This window comes from Aquila chrysaetos, chromosome 22, assembly GCF_900496995.4.
Source record: "Aquila chrysaetos chrysaetos chromosome 22, bAquChr1.4, whole genome shotgun sequence".
NCBI classification, from domain to species: domain Eukaryota; kingdom Metazoa; phylum Chordata; class Aves; order Accipitriformes; family Accipitridae; genus Aquila; species Aquila chrysaetos.
The window spans coordinates 14060033-14078043 of NC_044025.1; the positions used below are offsets into that span (position 1 = coordinate 14060033).

The window sequence follows — 18011 nt, forward strand, 5'->3', positions numbered from 1 at the left end:
AAAGCATGTGCCTTTGCAGAGGCAAAGGGCCCATGGTGGGGAGGCATGTAGGCTCTATGCTTGTTAGTTACATGAGAGGTAGTTGAGAAAAGTGGGATTTTATTTTAGGTATGTAATACTGATCGTAAGAAGAAAGAAGTGAAGGGAAGTATTCACTGTTTACATGAAAGAAACAAGTGAGCTAACTGTAAATCCACCTGCTGGAGGCTTAATCCAAAAATCCGTTTTCATGCGGACTGAGAAGCAGAAGGCTAGCTTAGCTTGTTCTGAGGTTTCCTTCTGACCTTACAGTCTCTGAGCCTATCAGCATTGTTCTTTGGTAGGTGCAGTTGTGAAACAGTCAATCATCAACAAGCTACTGCTAGCCATGATGTTCTTAAATTTGTCTACCTGCTGTGGTCAGTAAGGGATTGGTTTTTTTTTTAGCAGCAGTTCAGTGCTCTTTTTTTTTTTTTTTTTTTTTTTTTTTCCTTGTTAAAGGGACAAAGACTTGTTTTCTGCCTTAATGAACTGCTTTGCAAGTGCCTTAGTGAAAGAAATCCCTCCGATCGAAAGAGCCCCGTGCCTCCCTGTTATCACAACTGGGACCTGAACAGAGAGACCTCATTTTTTGACATGGTGATAGAAGTGTGGCAGAATGTATTGGGCATGGACAGCACTGAACAAGCCACATGTGCATGGGAGCAGCTGTGCAGTATTGAGCATCCTCCTTCTACCAGCAACACACACCCAAAGCAGGTAAATGGCTTTAGATCTGTATACACATTAAGCCTTACTATGGCATACACAGTAAAACACAGCCACTTCGTGGTGTTGTGCCAGCCATTCCCAGGGGACTGATGTCTGCACCCTGCTGCAGGATGAGGTTATAATCTGGGAGAAGTAGACGATAGGCAGCTGGGATGGCTTGCATAGCCACCAGTCTGTTTCTGCATTTGTTTCTGTGCAGGGTAAGAACTGATGTACGGTGTCAGTGATGAGCATTGAGATCACTGAGATGTGCTGGCTGGGTGAGAGTGACTGGCACAGCTGAGTAGTCTCTAGCAGTGATTTAGGGGTTTGTGTCGAACTGTTTGGAGAGGCAGGGCTGCTTGTTGTTAAAGTATCCTGGAGTCCAGAAGGTCTGTTCATAGACGGGTGCTCCTGCAGCTTTACTCTCTGACTGCAGTGAGTCACTGACCTTTAGTGTGCTCCCACTTCTCATCTGTTTAGTAGGACACGTGCAAGCACAGCTGCTGATTTTACAGTTAAAAGTAATGTAAAAGTGCTCTACCTCCTGCATGAAGGAGACTATGTAAATTGCATTGTTGTTAAAATTGCTTTTGGTTAAGTCATGTGCTTCTGGGCTCTTCCACAAGGGTCATAAGCTGTGAGTAATTCATATGTTGCAGTAAAACTATTAATCATGCTCTCTGGTGCTTCCTGTAGATGCTTTTCCATATCTCCCATGACCTGACCCTTGCAGCCCTGAGCTGTCACACTGCTACCTGGGATGAGGCAGTGAAAAGTATTCTTGGAGCTGTGAGCCGCAGTTATGATGCTGGTAATTTCACTCTGATGCAAGAGATTTGCAGTATCATCCTTCCTGAAGGTAAGTCTCTTAGTCCTGGCACTGACACAGATAGGGGGATCTTCCTTGTAAGCACAGCTGTGTGTCCATTAATATTACTAGACATAATGATGTTTGGAAGGAGCAAGACATACCCATATATATGGAAACTAGTGGCATTTGGCTAGTGCAAGGGCTGTTGGGCGATCAAAATTCCTGACTGTGGAAGCAAGCTCAGCAGCGTCAGCTGGTGTGGGTGATGTAAGAAACTGAGCAAATTCTGTTCTGCAAGGCAGATGGGGACATTGGAAAGCTGTGTTCATCTCATAGTCACAAATCACTCCAACTGGCCCTTCCCTTCATTCCTGCAGAGTATGCAGTGTGTTTATTTTGCAGATCTTGATCGTGTGACTTGATGTGCAGCTTGGGACCAAGGAAGTTTGCTGTAGATGATGAGAACATGCAGTCTCATGCTAGCTAGAACAGAGTATTGTGTTTAAAAAGATGCCAAAGATGTCTGCCTTTGCTATTCTGCTTCCTGCACCACTCTGCCAGTATCTGAGTAAATCTATGGTTTGGGTCTCCAGGATAGCCATTCATTTACCAGATCTGGTCTTTTCCTTTGGAAATATCTATAGACAATTTGTAATCCTTTTTTCATTATTAGGCTGTGATAACCTGAGACACAAACTGGAGAGTACAAATTCTCAGAGCATGGACGCTTGCAGAAGTTTAGAGGGCTTTGTGGCTTATGGACTGCTGTATGACCTGTGGTGGAATGCACCCAAAGACTCCCTTGTCTTGCAAAAGGCTGGTTTGGATCCTGTGCTCTGTCCCAGTGAGCAGACAGCTTTTGAGAAGAGTTACGTTTCAGGTCAATCCTCCTCTGAAGAAACTCCTGATCAAACTGCAGTTGAGATGGATGAAAACCTCTGCAATACAACTGAAGTTCGTAGGTGTGAGACAGAATATGACTCAAGAACTAGCTCAGTCGATTTGTTAGACAGACAGTCAAAACTGAGAGGCTGCGAAGTGCTTCTTTCAGAAGAGATTGCTGCTTTACAGAACACCCAGAGAGATATAGCTGAGGTCCAGCAGATTTTAGCAGATATGATCCGCCAGCATCAGCAGCAGAGGAACAACCTCCAGGAAAACACAAATGGAAGCACCCAGGAAAGCAACCTGCAGCAGAGTTCAGAGACTGAATCAGACAAACCATGCTCTGACAGCAACCAGATGAATGGGTAAGCTTCAGAACATGAATGAATGAATGGATTAAGCAATGCTGGTTTTTGTGTGTGTTTGTGCAGCAAATTTCCCGTTTAGCTCATTTTGCCTCTAATCTCAAGCTTGTCACCCAGGGACACTTAACATACAGCTCGAAAGTCTTGCATTTCCCTGGGGCTGGACTACCATGTGCATAAACTTACTATATCTGAATAACTTCCTGATAACACAGGGTGTGTTGGTACAGTGAATAAACAGGGCAGCTTGAAAATGGGAGGATAATGAAAAGGACAAGCATGATCTAAGAGGTCTGTCTCTTTGTTGAACAATTATTTGGGACTTTGGCAAGAACGAGCTGGAGCGTATGACGCTTGTCCAACTCTCTCCTGTGTTTCCTGTACAGGAGGGAGGCTATGCAGTCATTTAAGCAAAACAGTTACTCATGTCACCTGCTCTTTCCTTGACAGTAAAGATGAAGTAAAGGAACCAATTACACTCCCTGAGCTAACAAAGCAGCTTCTAAAAGCAAAGCAGAAACTAGCAGAATTTCCAGATAATTTAAAGGTAAGTTTTCGGAAGAGGCATTGTGGTTCTGAAAAAGACAAGTCTTTTTGTAAGGGCAGCCTCATCACAGAATCCCTTTCATACAGAAAGTAAGGAACAGTGATTTTCTTTGTGATCCTATGGCAATTTTGAGAGAGAATTGACACATGGCACCTGAGTGATTTTTTTTTTTTTTTTTCCCCCAAGCATAACTTTCTCCGTGCAGTTGGAAAGTGTAGGTAAAGCTCATGCATGGGAGAACTCAATGAGATATTCTGTATGAATCTCTCCCATGCATTTTAAAAGTAATCCCTTGCTACTTAGAATTATGTATGCAAAAACAGTTTTGATAAACAGTGAAATCAGAAATGTAAGGTATAGAATGGCATTTATAGATTAGGAACTGTAGAAACTACATATCACATGTTTGAAAACAATGTTTCTTAGGCTGTCTCATCGCCTCTGTTCTCAAGTTGATAATATAACTAAAGTTAATCATGGTTATTGTGCAAGAGGGGGCAAACCTGGTTAAAAGTGAGCTAATGCACTGGAAGAACAGAAAGAAATGCATCTGACTCATGACTATCTGTTCCAAAAATACTACAAAGCAGTGGCTTTACAGAGCTGGCTGCCTGAATATGTTGTAGTTGAACAATTATAATTGACAGAGTAGACATCACCTCATGTTCCTTTTTTTGCAGGTCTTCCCGTTCCCTGACGTGCTGGAGTGCTGCCTTGTACTCCTTCACATTGGATCCCAGTGCCCTCCTGAACTACGTGAACAAGCATTGGATCTCCTTAGGAAAGACGGTAGTGCTAATATTTATAAAAAGGCTGGCAGGAGGTTCTTGACATGACACTTTGAGACCAAACTATCTCCTTTGAGCTGTCTACAGCTACTTAACACCAAGGCTGTTCTTTCTTCAAGTGAAGGCTTGTTTTGATGGCTGTGTTTATTTTTGATAAAACTAAAAAAATAATCAGGTCTATATACAGACTCAGTTGTGGTCATCAACTACTACTACTTAAGGAGATTGTGTTAGAAAATTGAAAAGCAGTAGGTTGTGGCCTTGAACTGTATACAGGATTTTTGTATAGTCTTTTTTTATTTGTTGGAAGTTATGCTAATGAAAGCTCTTGCTATTTACATGTAAGAGAAACAGTTTTGAGCAGCTGTATCAGTCTTTCAGCAGAGGAATAGGAGCTGCCCTCAGGAAAAACAATGGTTTCTATAAGCAAACTGACCCTTAAGCCAGAACTGTTCTTAAAAGCATTGTGAGTTTATTTTCCCTCCTCTAAATAAAGTCTTCTACCACCATGAATTGGCATTTAATTTGATGGATAGAATCAGTATCAATCAAGAGCAAATGTATTAATAAGAAGCCTGTCTTTGGGGGGGGGGGGGGGGGGGTGTTAAATGTACATAAATCAAACTCAGTAGATGAAACAAGTGTGTGCTATGACTTAGCTTTGTGCAATGAAGCCACCTGTACAACATAAAAGATCTCACCCCCCCCCCCCCTTTATATTTGTTTCCAGCATGACTAGCAAGAGATAAGGGATTTTTCCAGGTCAAGAAAAGTCCCTGCTTTTGGCAACATCCATGGCTGAATAAACTGCTTTTTGCTACACTGATGGTAAATTTGAGGTACTATCATGTTATCTAGAAAAGCTGCTATTCTACAAGTGCCAAAACCAATCCTAGATTGTGTAGTTTTGAACATGCAACATTTTGGACCAGTCATACAGCTTACCTAAAGGCTTTGCCTGTCTTGTTAGAAAAACTAATTCTTCCTAAGAAAAGAACAAGGTTCTATAAGCCTCAGTGAACACAGCATTTATCTTGGTAATTTGTAGAAGCAAGTTTTTAAATGCAGCAGAAAAGTTCATGGTAGGATGGGGGGATCATGCATTTAGAAAGTTTGTAAGTAAAGTACAATGAAGATTATTGTTTAAGAAAAAAAGTAGGAGGGATGGGTTTCATCAAGATTCTTCCGGCCAAAATGCAGACTTGATACTGATGGGTTTCCTGCTCCAAGCTGAGTAAAGCCTCAGAACAACTTGAAGAGCAGTAGGTGAAAGCCTGGGGTTATATTAAAAGAAGATGCTTCTGTAGATGTGTTAATCTGGTAAACTGTTGCCACTAACTTGAACTTGCTAAATTCTGTACGAAGTAATTGAAAACCAGGAGGGGGAGCTAGTGCTTAACCAAACAGCCCTCCACTTTAAGCAAGAACCACTAGAGTTTAGCTGGAGCAGGAAAACTTCATACAGGACAGATGAGCAAAACAAATTTGTCACTTTAAGCGGCTATGCTGCACTGAAAGAATACCCCACAATACTGCTAGCTGTGCCGAGACAAGCAGAAAGAGAATGCAAGTCCCCCCAAAGAGATCTTAAGCTCAACATTCATCAGCTACTGTACAATAAGCCTAAAAGCAGATTTTACCAAGAACTACCCCAGTAGCAAATAATAAATAGTAAAAGAAGAAAGAAACTTGAGCATCTTTGAACATGTATCACTCAAATTCAGACTGCAAAACCTGGACTCTGGGAATTTTAGTGCTTGATGGAAAATCCAAAACAAGGCCTGGTTTAAAAAAATTTATTTTACAAAAATTAAAAACACGTAGTATTTACAAGCATTTTAAATACCAGCTCTAAACCTTAACTCCTAATGATGGATTGTTTAAGCTTGTTTAAAATGAAAGACAAAGAAGTCTTAAAATTTTAAGTAAGTTTGCCATGTCCAAAAGGGCTTTTTTTTTTTTAAGAAATGTCATTACAGAGCTGTTGGGGAAAAAAAAAAGATACTATAGAATAGCTCATTTTTTAAAAAGTCAGAATCCCAAGTTGTTCTTCCATCCTCTAACTACTTTTCAGATGTTTATAATGAAGAGAAATGGAGCTGTTTTGTCTGTTGTTAAGCATGTAGTAAAATCAGGGGCTGAAGAAGCACGGGGGAGAAGAAGAACAAATACTTATCCATCTGCTGAACTACTTGTGTTGCAAGGAGACGGATAAAATCTGTAGGTTAAGTTGAAGAAAACTGAAGTCAGAGTATTGGTCCAATCCCCTGTCAAAGGTGAACTTTTACGCCTCTTAATGTATTTCCAGAACAGTTTATTAATACCCATAAGAACTAAGCTAAGGCTCAGTATAGGTCAAACCTGTACCATACAGATTTAGAAACTCTGGAGAGCTGATCAAATCAGCTCCAGTAATATCCCTTCCCGCTGTTGTTAAAGCAAATCTCTGAATATTTTTAGCTGCAAGGATCATTTTTAATGTCATCCATTCCCAAACCTCTGCAGTGATCAAAGGGAGCAATTTCCACAGACTACACAAAGATAAAATAAGCAAAACATGAGGTGAAGCAGTCACCCTCACAACATGCAGAAGTTTTAAAATTAGCTTTATAAAGCACAATTTGCAAATTTGTGTGCATGTCTGTGTCCATTTTTACTGGATTTCCAGACCCTTAGCTCTACTGAATATTCTACCATTAAGTCTTCCTTGCAGATTCTGTACAGTATAAAGAGGAAAAAACCAGAGGTATACACAGTAGGTTCTGTCTTTTGCCCTTGGTATTAAAAAGATAGCAAACCACAAATGCTGGCATTAGGAATTCAGTCAACTCTCTTCTTTAGGGTTTCAAATGAAGATGCAGCTCTTCAGCAAAACTGCAGGCCTTCTGCAGGCTGTATACTGTAGATGCCTTTTGTTTGAAACACTATTAGGGAAAATGGTTGAGGACAGCAGCTGCCAATATGGTAACCATGTTCTGCTGAGGGGTACCACTTATCAGGGCTGCATGTTGTTGATAATAGCCAAAATGCTCATTTTCTCTTGGGCAGAGTCCACATCTTCATTTTGTTTCTGAGCCACTCCTGTGCCAAGGCCATACAGCCGCCCACAATACTTTGCATCATCAATTGTATCCTCAAAAAACAACTGCAGATTAAAAAAAAAAGGGGGGGGGGGGGGGGGAGAAACAGGTATTGTTTAATTGTGCCTCTACATCAGAAAGCACCCAATGCTAATTAAACAGCTCATTTGAAGTCAGCCACCTCCAAGATGCAGCGTGCGAATTAAAATAAGCACATAAAAGAGGAGTAAACAGAAGCCTGTGCCAGTATCAACAACTTCTATTATTGACAGTTTGAAGTGTGATGGCCACAAGGCTCAAAAAAAAACCAAAACAAAACAAAAAACACATTGTGCGTGTTCACATTTATGGATAGGAACTGGAGAAAGAAGAACCCTAAAGAATACTGCAGTACCTCTTTCATTCTGAAGAATGCCATTCCCGTGAGAAGAGAGTCCGATCCTGCCTGGTGTTGTCGTCCAATTCGCTGCAAATCCAGCTGATCTGCCACTTCTTGAAGGCCACCCTGCAAGGAGAACACAGGAGATTTTATTTTGGAAGATCCATCTCTTTCTTACCAAAATTGCCACACTTCTCCAAAACATAAGGGCAAACACTGGCTATGATGAATCGATGCAGATTCCAGCAGTACACACACACCAGCTGGGAGTGAAACACAGTGGTAAATACTGTTCAAGAATGCATACTCTTCTCAAATTTAGGTAACTTGCTTCCCTGCTGCAGATACTTGAGATGACTGTGGGTACATTCATAGGTTACAAATGCTGGACCTTTCCTTCCCCTTCCTCAAACAAGGCTGTGATTCAGTAGATAAATTACTTTCAACACTGAGCGTCTACTAGTTAATCAAGTCATGTAGTAGTTCATGTAGGAAGAAATACTCCACCTTGCATAGGGAGGATAGGCATGCTGCATTATAATTAGCCTCTGAAATCACTGACACACAAACAGGAAGGCTACGGGAATGTCCCCTATATAATATACATATTGATAAGTCTAAAACTGGGCAGGCAGAATCTATTAGATACAAACTAAGTCATAGGTGCTTATGTGTGACTACTAGCTTTTATACACATTCCAGTTTTAAGACTTCATATATGCAGCAGTTCTGTCAATTGGCTTACTGTACACATACAGTGTTGATGCCCATCCATGACTTGCTTGCTGGGGATATACAAGTACCTTGAGGTTTTTGCAGCTCTTCATTAAGTACTTTACATCATAGATAGATGGGAAGAAAAGGTTCAAGATATGGAAAAATTCATGTTCCTCTTCTGGTAACCTGGAATCTGTCAACAACTTCACCATGTAGCCAAAGTCATAACCACTGAAAACAAAAACATACAGAAGCCAGATAAGCAGGCAACATCTATACTCGGTCAGTACCGATACCTCATTTTTCACAAGAGTTTTACATGCTGTAGCTTTCAAACCTTAACATTTTCTGACATTCATAAAATTCCTCTGGATCAGAGCCAGAATTCATCCTGATCGTCTGTGTCAGTGTAGGATTTCTGAATGCTCCCTGGGTGCCTCCGCTAACCTCTTGCGGAACAGCTAAGCCATTGGGAAGAATATACTCTCCTTCCCAACGCTGCAAGTTTCTGTAGCTATGGGCAATATGGAAAAGCAGGAAACCCTGTAAGTATCTGTTGCCACCACCTCCTCCCTGAAGTCCTTTCACTTGCTATGATAGGTATCAAGGACCAGAGCCTTTGTAATAAAGTTGCTTGAAATGCCACAAGACATCTTAATTACACAGATTTCTCCCTCTGCGTAAACACAAGGTGGAAGTTGAGAACACCACCAACATTGTAAGGGAGAAGAAACAAAAACCTTAGTTTACAATGCACACAAGTTACTAAGTGTAGAAATCACATTTCAACTTGGTAATAACTTCTTCCATAGAGGAAGACTGTAACAGTGAAAGGATTTGCAAGCAACGCATACACAAAATTCAGACTAGAACAAAATGAAGTGGGCCAAGCATCCTTACTTGTGAAACTTGGCCTTCCTATCTTGAAGCTTATTTTAAGAACTGCAGAGCTGCTTATTCTTCTCCTTAAAATCTGTGTCAGTCTCCATGGACAAAAGCAGCAGTATTTCAGTCAAAAAGAGATTTCTCACTTCACATCAGTGACCATCTCAGACCTACCTGTGGAAGGACAGCCATTTCACGCTGTCACTAAGGACAACCCCTGATGTCATAAGCAACTCGGCAAAATGCAGGGTATCGATCCCTTCTTCTTCGTGCTTCTGGAACTGCAGCCCAGAGCTGGCAAGGAGGTCTATGGAATCCTGAGAGTACATGTCCTCCCTGAAGGAGAAAAGCAGCTTTGTGTTCAAGGTGCTATCAAGACTCATTTTAGAAAAATTCTCCCCGCGCTGTATTTAAAAAATTGGAGTGACCAATAGGCTATCTCTGGGTTCCACATTTGTGTCTCTAAAAATTCAAATTGAATTAGTTTTAATACAACTACTGCAGCCTCCTACAGCCATAATAAGCTATTCTGCAATCGTAACTAGTTAATAATTCTGTTGCTAGTGCAAATTCCAAAGATTCCACCTCCATAGAACTGAATGGTGTTTTGAAAAGTGCCATTTCTGCTAGGTGAACAGAAGCACCACAGGTGACAGCACGGAGAAGAATTCTCCCAAACAGGAAGATGCGCAACTCTAAAGCCCTGAGCATCATTCCTGTCTACATTTTTCTTTGTCACTTCACAGCACATACCACCTTATCATCATCTCCTATTCCATCTCTGGGAGTAAACAAAATTGCATAATACTTTGCTAAGGAAGGCAGACAGCGATGAGTGATATGTTTGGTGGAGAGCTGAGCAGGAACCTGACTTCTATACTAGTTTGCTTCATTTGAGGGTGGGGAGGAGGGAAGGACATGACAACACACTGAGCAAAATTCATGCCAAATTCGAAAATTGAGTCAAATTAAGTGATCACACTGTGAAAACCACTTCACTCTGATTTCAGTACTTTTAAGAGGCTCATAAATTTGTGGAAGTAAACATTGCAACTTTTGGGTTCAAAAACTATATGATCTGCACATACTAGCTATGAATTTTTCTTATGTTTTCCAATGACAGTTCCATAAAAATACTGATTCATTTCCTATAAATGTGGGTTTTGCCAGATAAACCCTCTCTTTATTTCCAGGCAGCTCTAGTGGTAATTATGCTGAGTTTGTCTTTACAATAACAGGGGAAGGGATAATGAAACTTGTTTCAACTGTAGCCCAGGATATTGCAGCATGGAGGAGACAAGAACAACTGCCACACTCCATTTAACAAGTTTCATCACACCTGTTTCAGGAGAATGATTACATCTTTTTTTTTAGATCCCAGTTTATATTTTAGCAAGGATCTGTAAAGAGGTATTTTCCTTTTTCCTAAAAACAGCACATCCATTTATTTTTACCAGAAAGAGATGGATTTTTATATACGTATATTTATATACATAAAATGTATAAAGTCTCAGACTATAGCATTGTTCCGGAAAAAAAGTTTAAGGCACATAAAATTATTTGGGATAGACTATTTATCAAGGGTATTAAGGATAGGATTTTAGCATGGCTTTGACTTCCAGAAATATTGCAAACTCCTGTCACATCAAAATAGGTTCCCACATAATCTATGTTCGAAATCTGAATTTTTATTGCTCAGAACCAGCCAGCAATGATGAACATACAGACACCTGCATTTGCCAAAGGAAAGCATCGCTTCAGCAGAAGAGAATAGGCATTATTCCCTAGCTCGAGACTCACGTAAGGTTGAATTTAAAGTTAAACTGCCAGGTGTTGATGCCGGAAGGATATTCTCCTTTCTCATTTGTGAAAGTCAGGCCCAGCTGGATAATTTTCAGAAGGTCAACATTACACCGAAGGAGCTGATACTGATAGTCTATGGAACTGCGGAATTCACCAATTGGCCTTACAACAACTCCAGGAAACTCTGTGTCCTAGGAGAGAAGGGAAAATCTTACTTCACCACTTACTCTATTAGGAGTCATTATTATCACTCTATCAGAAGTCTATTCAATTCCACACTTGCAGGTGTCACCACTGCATTCTATGAATTCTTCTGTAAAAATCACTTTTTTTTTCCCCCTTTTCCATATTCATACAGCTTTTAAACTGCTACAAGTCAGACACTAAAAAACACTACACGATTTGTTAACTATTGCATTCGTTCATTTATTACAAGTATCTCTTCTTGCAATTTTTTATTCCAAACCAAAAATGTTATAAAGTCATCCAATATGCACTATTGTATAATCTAAACATCTCCCTCTTGCAAAGGACTAACTCTCTCATTTTCCCTAAATCTATTAAAATGGACTTTTTAATTTATTCAGTGTTCTTTCATGTTCTAAATACAAGTTATATTTAGCACTCTGACCATCTTCATTCAATAGTCCAGATAGTGATAACCTTCACTGTTTTTGAGGAACAGCCAACGCCTACATTAACGAAAACTACTGCCAATCAAAACAGACCTTAACAACAGAGCAACTGTCTATTAGGTGAAGAACATTTTACTTGACCAGTGATTGTGTGCTATCTTTGCTGAAACCCAAACTTCCATACTATTTTTACTCTCCGATCAGGTTACAAAACTTAAGAATCCAGTGCTGTGTATCTGACAAAATTTCTCCCTTGCCCAGGATCTTTTTGTGTCCACTCTTACAGCATAGCCGCTAAAACAGGTCATAAGCACACTTCCAATGAGATCAAACAGAAGCAAGAAAGCTCATTTCCCATTGACATAAAAAAAAAAAATAAAAAAAATAAAATCACATTCACTTACACAACTGCGTTCTACACTGAAATACTACACACTCTGCAGGGGCATGTGTCTTTATGCCACGCTTTTATTAAGGACCTTTCATATCTTGAAGTTTAGCATTCCTAAGCAAAGTTGGCATAACTTACAGTATCATAACTAAAACCAGTTATTTATGTAACTAACTGCCTCCTGCCAAGCAGATACAGACTTCTAAGAGCAGGAAGAGATTCCTCCCACCTGGGGGAGATCCTGGTCATCTTAAACAAAGCTTTCTGAACACATTGTCATACCTACACCTACAGCCAGAATATTTTTCTTCCCTAAGAATCAACATCTGACCTTGTTAAGCAGGAGGCAGCCCAGCTGACTAGTTGTCACTTGCAGGTCTTTTGTCCTTCAGGACCATAGCATCTTCCATAACCAAAGGGAGAAAGACATTCAAAGGACAAATACACTGGTGGAAGACTAAAGATTTAAACCCAGTTGTACATCTGACCTGTTTCATTTTTCTGTTGCACAAACGAATACATTACAAATAGCTAAATACTAAATTAATTCAGGTTTTTAAGGCGGTCTCTCTCTCTTCCCCATCTTTCATTCATTCCATACTCAACACTACTTGTATTAAATTCTGGAAGGCTTCTCCTGAACTGCTTTCTGATTTTTCACCACTTAACTTCTAGCTCAGTTTGACTAGGGACAGGGGGAAATACTTTCTCACTCAAGAACCAACTTATTCCCCTACCCAAAAAAATCCCTTGACTAAGGCAATTCAGTCAAGTATAAAATATTTACCATTGCAATGTAGCTGTAACTTAGAACAATCTCTCGAATCTTCCTCATCTCTTCTTCCAGATTGTTTGCCCATACTTCACATATAACCTGGCTGTTCTCTGCAAGGGCTGCTGGCATCTTGCAGGGACCAGAGTGAAGACAACAGCTGATGTTGAATTCAGATGATGGTGTAGAATTGCAAGCTGTGTGATCTTATCAGTGCACTGCATTAAACAGATAAATAAATAATGCTTTATATGAAGAAAGATCTATATGTAGGAATGAATGCTCTGTTGGAGCCAGTCACGCTTCCATTTGCAGCTTCAAATAGCCCATTTAAACTTTACACCAAGTTTTTCTTGCTTTTATCACTTCCTGTAAACACCCTGAACGAGACGAAAACGTAGAGCATCCGTTCAGGTTATGAGCACAATGAGCAGCCCAGTTACCCACGAAAAAAGTCACTCTCTCCTTCTCCTGGCATAAGCTCTGAAACTTTAGGCATAAGACATACAAGCAGGGAACCCCCACGTTTAATGTTCAGCTATTGCGACAGCTTTCAGGAACAGCAACGGCACGCTTTACAGACTACATTTATAGGCATGAGCTCCTCCGACGTAATTCGGTAACCACCGAAGTGAGGTATCTCAGCTTATGCTAACGGCAGTCCCAGCACTGCTACCCCCGGGATGAACCGCCGCTCGTTTACCGTTTCCTGACAGAACACGGGCAAAACGACCCCACGTCTCCGCAGCCGGGGCTCCAGCCGTTACCTGGGCCTGCCCGCCGCCGCCGCCGGGACTCAGCCCGACCGGCCACGGCTCGGCCCGCCGCGGGGGGCGTCCCCCTCCCCCCGCCCGCCGACAAAAGGCCCCGCCGCCCGGAGGCGGCTCCTCCCGGTCGGGAAGCGGGAGTGCCCCCCCTCCCCTCCCCTCCCCTCCCCTCCCCTCCCCTTCCCTTCCTTTTCCCCTTCCCCTTCCTCTTCCCCTTCCCCTCAGCCGGGGGGTCCCGCAGCGCGCCCGGGGCCGCCCCGCCCGCACCTGCTCGCGCGCCGCCGGGCCGGGCCCCGCCGCTCGCGCTCCGGGAGCCGGACCGCCCGGCCGCTCTAGCCCTCAGTCCCCCCCGCGACTCGTCTGCTCCGGCGCTCCCCATCGCCTTCCCTGCCCCCCCCCCCCCCCACGCTACCTGCCCGGAAGCCGGGGCCGGGCCGCTCGCCTACCGCGCAAGCGCGATACGGCCTCCGGGAAGGGCGGGACTTCCGGGTTGCCGCTTATGCTCTCGCGAGAGATATGGCAAAGCCGCAAGGGCGCGCGGCGGGGGGGGGGGGGGGGAGGTTGCTGCGCGCGCCTGTGCCGCGGCCGCGCGCGCGCTCCCGCGGAGGGGAGGGCAAAAAGGGGGGGGGCGGGGGAACGCCACGCGGGGTTCTGCCCGGAGTGCGCCTGCGCAGAGCCGTCGGCCCTGTGACGGGTCGTCTTTCTCCTCCCCGCTTCCCCCCCGCCGGTACGGCTAATGGACTCGCCCGCCTCTCCCAGAGCAGGGAGCGCGGGCGAGTCCAAAGTCCGCGGACGGGGGGGGAGGCATGAGGGAGTTAGGTGTCCTCCTCTCCCTGAGGGAAGGGGGGACTCGAGGCCGGGCGGCCATGGCCTCGGTGGACCGGCAGCGTGCCGGCGTGGCCACGTCCCCTGGGACAGGGACAGCGCCAGGCCCTGCCTGAACGTCCCCGAAAGAATTAGTGGCCGCCCTTGGCTCACCAAAGGGAGAGGAGTGGGTCACGACAGAGACCCTTAGGCCGCGGCCTCCGTCGGGCCTGGGCTGCTGCGAGGCAGGGGTCTCCCCGTGGACCCACGGGCCTTTGCTGCGCGGCCCAGGCGTGGGCGCGCAGGGTTGCGGAGCGGGACGAGGGTGTGTTTTTCCAGGCCGCGACGGCAAACAGCTGCTGTCCTGGCACATGTTGCTCATATGTTGTAGTGTGTAGCAAGCTCATTACTTGAGGAAGTTCTGCCTCTTCCTGCAGAAGCTTAGAAGTCATTGTTCAAGTACCTACTATGCCTGCAAACTTTTAGGCTGACTCCTCCTGTTCCAGAAAGGCTATTTAAATCACATTAGCAACAGAAGCTTGTATCCGGTAAAGCAGCATAATGTAACTGCTTGTGTAGCATAGCTGCCAACACTTGCTTTGCTGGCAGGTGCTGGCGGCAGACTCTGAATTTATTTGGGAGCTCGTCTACTAATAAGTGTAGATGGTATTTCCTTTCTTTTAGACTGCCAGCCTGCTGGACAGGGTTGCATCTGTTATAAAATACTGCAGTTCTGGTACCGTTGCAGAATTGTTACCTGCCCACCATTTGGGAGTCTTTCCTCTTGCTGAATCTCAGCTACTTGCCTATCATTTTGATACAAGTATCTGGAAAAACAAATCTTGGTATCTTATGCACTTCAGACACAGTTCAGCGTCTCAGGTTTAATGTTCATACCTCAGCAGAAATGTAACTTTTAGAAAAGAAGAGGTTTTTCCAAGTACTGCTCTCTATCAAGTGACCTTGGTGCTGTCAGCGCCTTATGACATCCCATTATTGAATGTCACTTTGATTCAAAGTTTATCTTCATAGATGATAGATAGTTACCATTTTGCCTCCTCAGCGCTGCAGCCTCTTGTATTGTGTAATTTATATATTATGCAATATGCTAGATTGGCAGAAAGTAATCACCTTTTTTCCCATGTTCACTTGCGTTTGGGATTCCATGCAAGAAAACATATGTTGTTAGCAGGTAAATATAGCAGGTTAGATTACAGCACTCCGTAAATAAAAGGTTAGATTTTTTTCCCTAAAGAGTTTGGAGTAAAATAAATATATCATTTTTCTTGTTCAGAAACCCAGTGCTTGAAGGTATGTTGAAGCCAGGGAAAAAGGGAGGATGAATCTTCTCAGGACACCAGAAATATGTATGCCTTGCTACTCAAAAAATGTATTGCGGGAAATAATCACTTGTGATAAATTATGCTTGTAATGTTTAAAAGTTTGCATGTAGTTTTTTAAAAAAAAACTATTCAAGAATGTTTACAAGCACTGGTGGTAAGAGCTGGAAACATATTTTGCTTAAGGAGATCAGAATTTGTTTTTTCAATCATGGCTAATTTTGATCATGGCTAATAAAGGTGAAGAATAGCTGGAAAAGGCACCCTGCTCTTTTTAAAAGTCCCATAGTTCTTCTATTTGGAAGTTAGCAAACTTTCTTCCAGGTCCAGCACTCCAAAGCAGGTTCTTGAAGACTCCTCACACCCTCTATATGCTTCCATTAAGACCAGAGTAAAAAAACAGTCTGTGTGTGCAGACCGTCTGCATCATAAGGTGGAATAAAGGGCGTTAGTTCAACATTTTCACATTAGTCAGCTTGAGCTGCATGTCCTGGATCGTGCCCTGTTGAAACCGTTGTGCGTTTTCTTTAGAGCTTAGTAACAGCACCACAAATAGTAGAAAACTTGCTTATGGAAATCTTAAAATGTGAACTGAGAGTTAAAAGATGCAACTATTGCTGAACATGTTTGAACCGTAACAACAAGGCCATCATTTCCACTTTCCTAACCCTTCCATTGCTCCACAGATGCTTCTAAAGCGTACCACTGCCGTACTAGGTGGTGGCACACATGTGCCCTGGCAGGTGGTTAGAAATATAGTTCAGAGTGCAGGGAAATAATGATTAGGTGAGGTGCGCTAATTTCTGTTTGACGTTAGAGGAACTATCAGTGTGGGTTTGCACAATCCTGAAAGATAACTCATAGTTTTTCTCCTTCTAATGTTGTTTTCAAACAGCGAAACAAACAGCGACTGTTACAAAAACTGTGGAGAGTGAATAAAGAGAGGCTATTTTATGAATTGTCTGATCAAAAACTCCTTCTGCCGAGAAGAAATCCAGCTTCTTGCATGCCTTAGCAAAGATTGCACTAACGTTGGAGGGTTTCTGCTGAAGACGCCAGTGCAGGGCACAGGCTAGCCAACAGATAGAAGCAGCTTTTAGATTACTGCCAACCTGTGCTAGGTACAGACTTGCAGCAGAAGGTAAATTACATTTACATCCTTATGACTAATATGCTGAGCTGTTTGTTCCTAGTGGGTATAAATATTTCAGAGATAACCCATGTCAGAATTGAACAGCAGTTAAAAAGAAACACTGAAGTCTGTGAAATTCACTGGCTTATCACCTACTTTTGGTTATTGGATGAACAGTCCACCTAGTGCAAGCTCAAGTCCAAATAAAGATCAGCTCAGGACAATATTCTTATGGTACTCCTCCCTTGAAATGGCAATTTCCACTTCCTCCTCTGCATGTGTGTAAATAGTTTGAAGGAATCGCATTCCTCCCTGTTGAGTCTGCTGTCTATGATAAATAACAATTAGTAGCAACAGCTAAGAATTACAAACTCTTTCCCTGCTAGGGAATAAATAGTTAGGATTAGTCAAGAGAAAGTGTCAATGTCTTAAATCTGAAATTAAACAGCAGCGAATGTTTACTGCACTAAGAGGACAAACAGCGTGAGGTCAGGAGGGGAGTTCTGGGAATACTCTCCTTCCAGAAAAAAAGTTAATTGATAAAAATACAGAGGTAGTGGTAGGTACAAGAAACCAGGTGCAGACAATGAGGCATCACCACTATTCATGCTTGCAGATCTCTCTGCAGCTGTAGCTGCTGCTAGCTTGAAGATGTTGCTTACCAAACACGAGCACATGTTGCTTCACCTGTGAGTGGCCATACAAGGCTAACTGTGAGGCAGAGGTGATATTCCTTGTTTTATCTTGTGTGGAAAAAATAAATCTGGAAAGTTATGGTGAGTAACGCCCTCAATTCTCAGAACTGAGTTCATAATAGGGCACTGCATATTAGGTAAGTAACACAGATTTGGGCCACATTTGCATAATAAAGACCAATGCTACTGCAAATTACATCTTTCTCTCTGCAGTACCATAATTAGAGACTTTATGGTCTGTAAACATTATATTTAAAGACAACTGAGCCCAAGCACATGCTAACCTATTTGCATCTTGTCCTTAGCTGGAACCAATACCTGCAACTGGTTGAGGACAGTACGTAGCAACAGCGTTGGTGTAATTTGTAGACCTAGTACAATATAAGGAAAACCGGACTGCTGTTTTTTTGCCAAATTTCACAGTAACCCTTATTGCTTTTAACAAATACACCTTTGACCCATTCAGTTGCCCTGGCACTACCT

At 42.7% G+C, this 18011-nt stretch overlaps 2 protein-coding genes across 7 annotated transcripts in view; one reads left to right on the forward strand and one right to left on the reverse strand.

Annotated features, from left to right (window-relative positions):
* The window catches only part of GEMIN5 (gem nuclear organelle associated protein 5), an 18795-nt gene extending 14154 nt beyond the window's left edge, over window positions 1–4641 (forward strand). For all 4 annotated transcript variants that reach the window (XM_029997888.2, XM_029997890.2, XM_029997889.2 and 1 more), the window contains 5 exons: window positions 481–738; window positions 1429–1591; window positions 2217–2793; window positions 3244–3340; window positions 4021–4641. In XM_029997888.2, the coding sequence (XP_029853748.1) occupies window positions 481–738; window positions 1429–1591; window positions 2217–2793; window positions 3244–3340; window positions 4021–4176 (1251 nt within the window). In that variant the 3' untranslated portion in view covers window positions 4177–4641. The remainder of the gene's footprint in view (window positions 1–480; window positions 739–1428; window positions 1592–2216; window positions 2794–3243; window positions 3341–4020) is intronic.
* Window positions 4642–5909: 1268 nt separating this feature from the next.
* On the reverse strand, window positions 5910–14057 carry CNOT8 (CCR4-NOT transcription complex subunit 8). Of its 3 annotated transcripts, none has more exons than XM_029997892.1 (7): window positions 13970–14057; window positions 12806–13008; window positions 10990–11183; window positions 9364–9525; window positions 8391–8535; window positions 7603–7713; window positions 5910–7273 (listed from the first exon to the last, which is right to left on the reverse strand). In XM_029997892.1, exons 2-7 carry the CDS (start codon window positions 12920–12922, stop codon window positions 7124–7126), a joined length of 879 nt encoding a protein of 292 aa, XP_029853752.1. In that variant the 5' UTR covers window positions 12923–13008; window positions 13970–14057; the 3' UTR covers window positions 5910–7123. The 3 variants fall into 3 exon arrangements, with proteins under 3 accessions (XP_029853752.1, XP_029853751.1, XP_029853753.1); XM_029997891.2 differs by lacking the exon at window positions 13970–14057 and adding an exon at window positions 13825–13953; XM_029997893.2 differs by lacking the exon at window positions 13970–14057 and adding an exon at window positions 13494–13591.
* Window positions 14058–18011: the final 3954 nt, after the last annotated feature.

Coding starts and splice junctions, on each gene's coding strand:
- CNOT8 (XM_029997892.1), bottom strand. CDS start 12,922: ATGCCAGCAGCCCTTGCAGAGAACAGCCAGGTTATATGTGAAGTATGG. Junction 7,714..8,390: donor AGAGCTGCAAAAACCTCAAG/GTACTTGTATAT, acceptor TTCTCCTTGCAG/GGTGGCCTTCAAGAAGTGGC. Junction 7,274..7,602: donor CATTCTTCAGAATGAAAGAG/GTACTGCAGTAT, acceptor TTTAATCTGCAG/TTGTTTTTTGAGGATACAAT.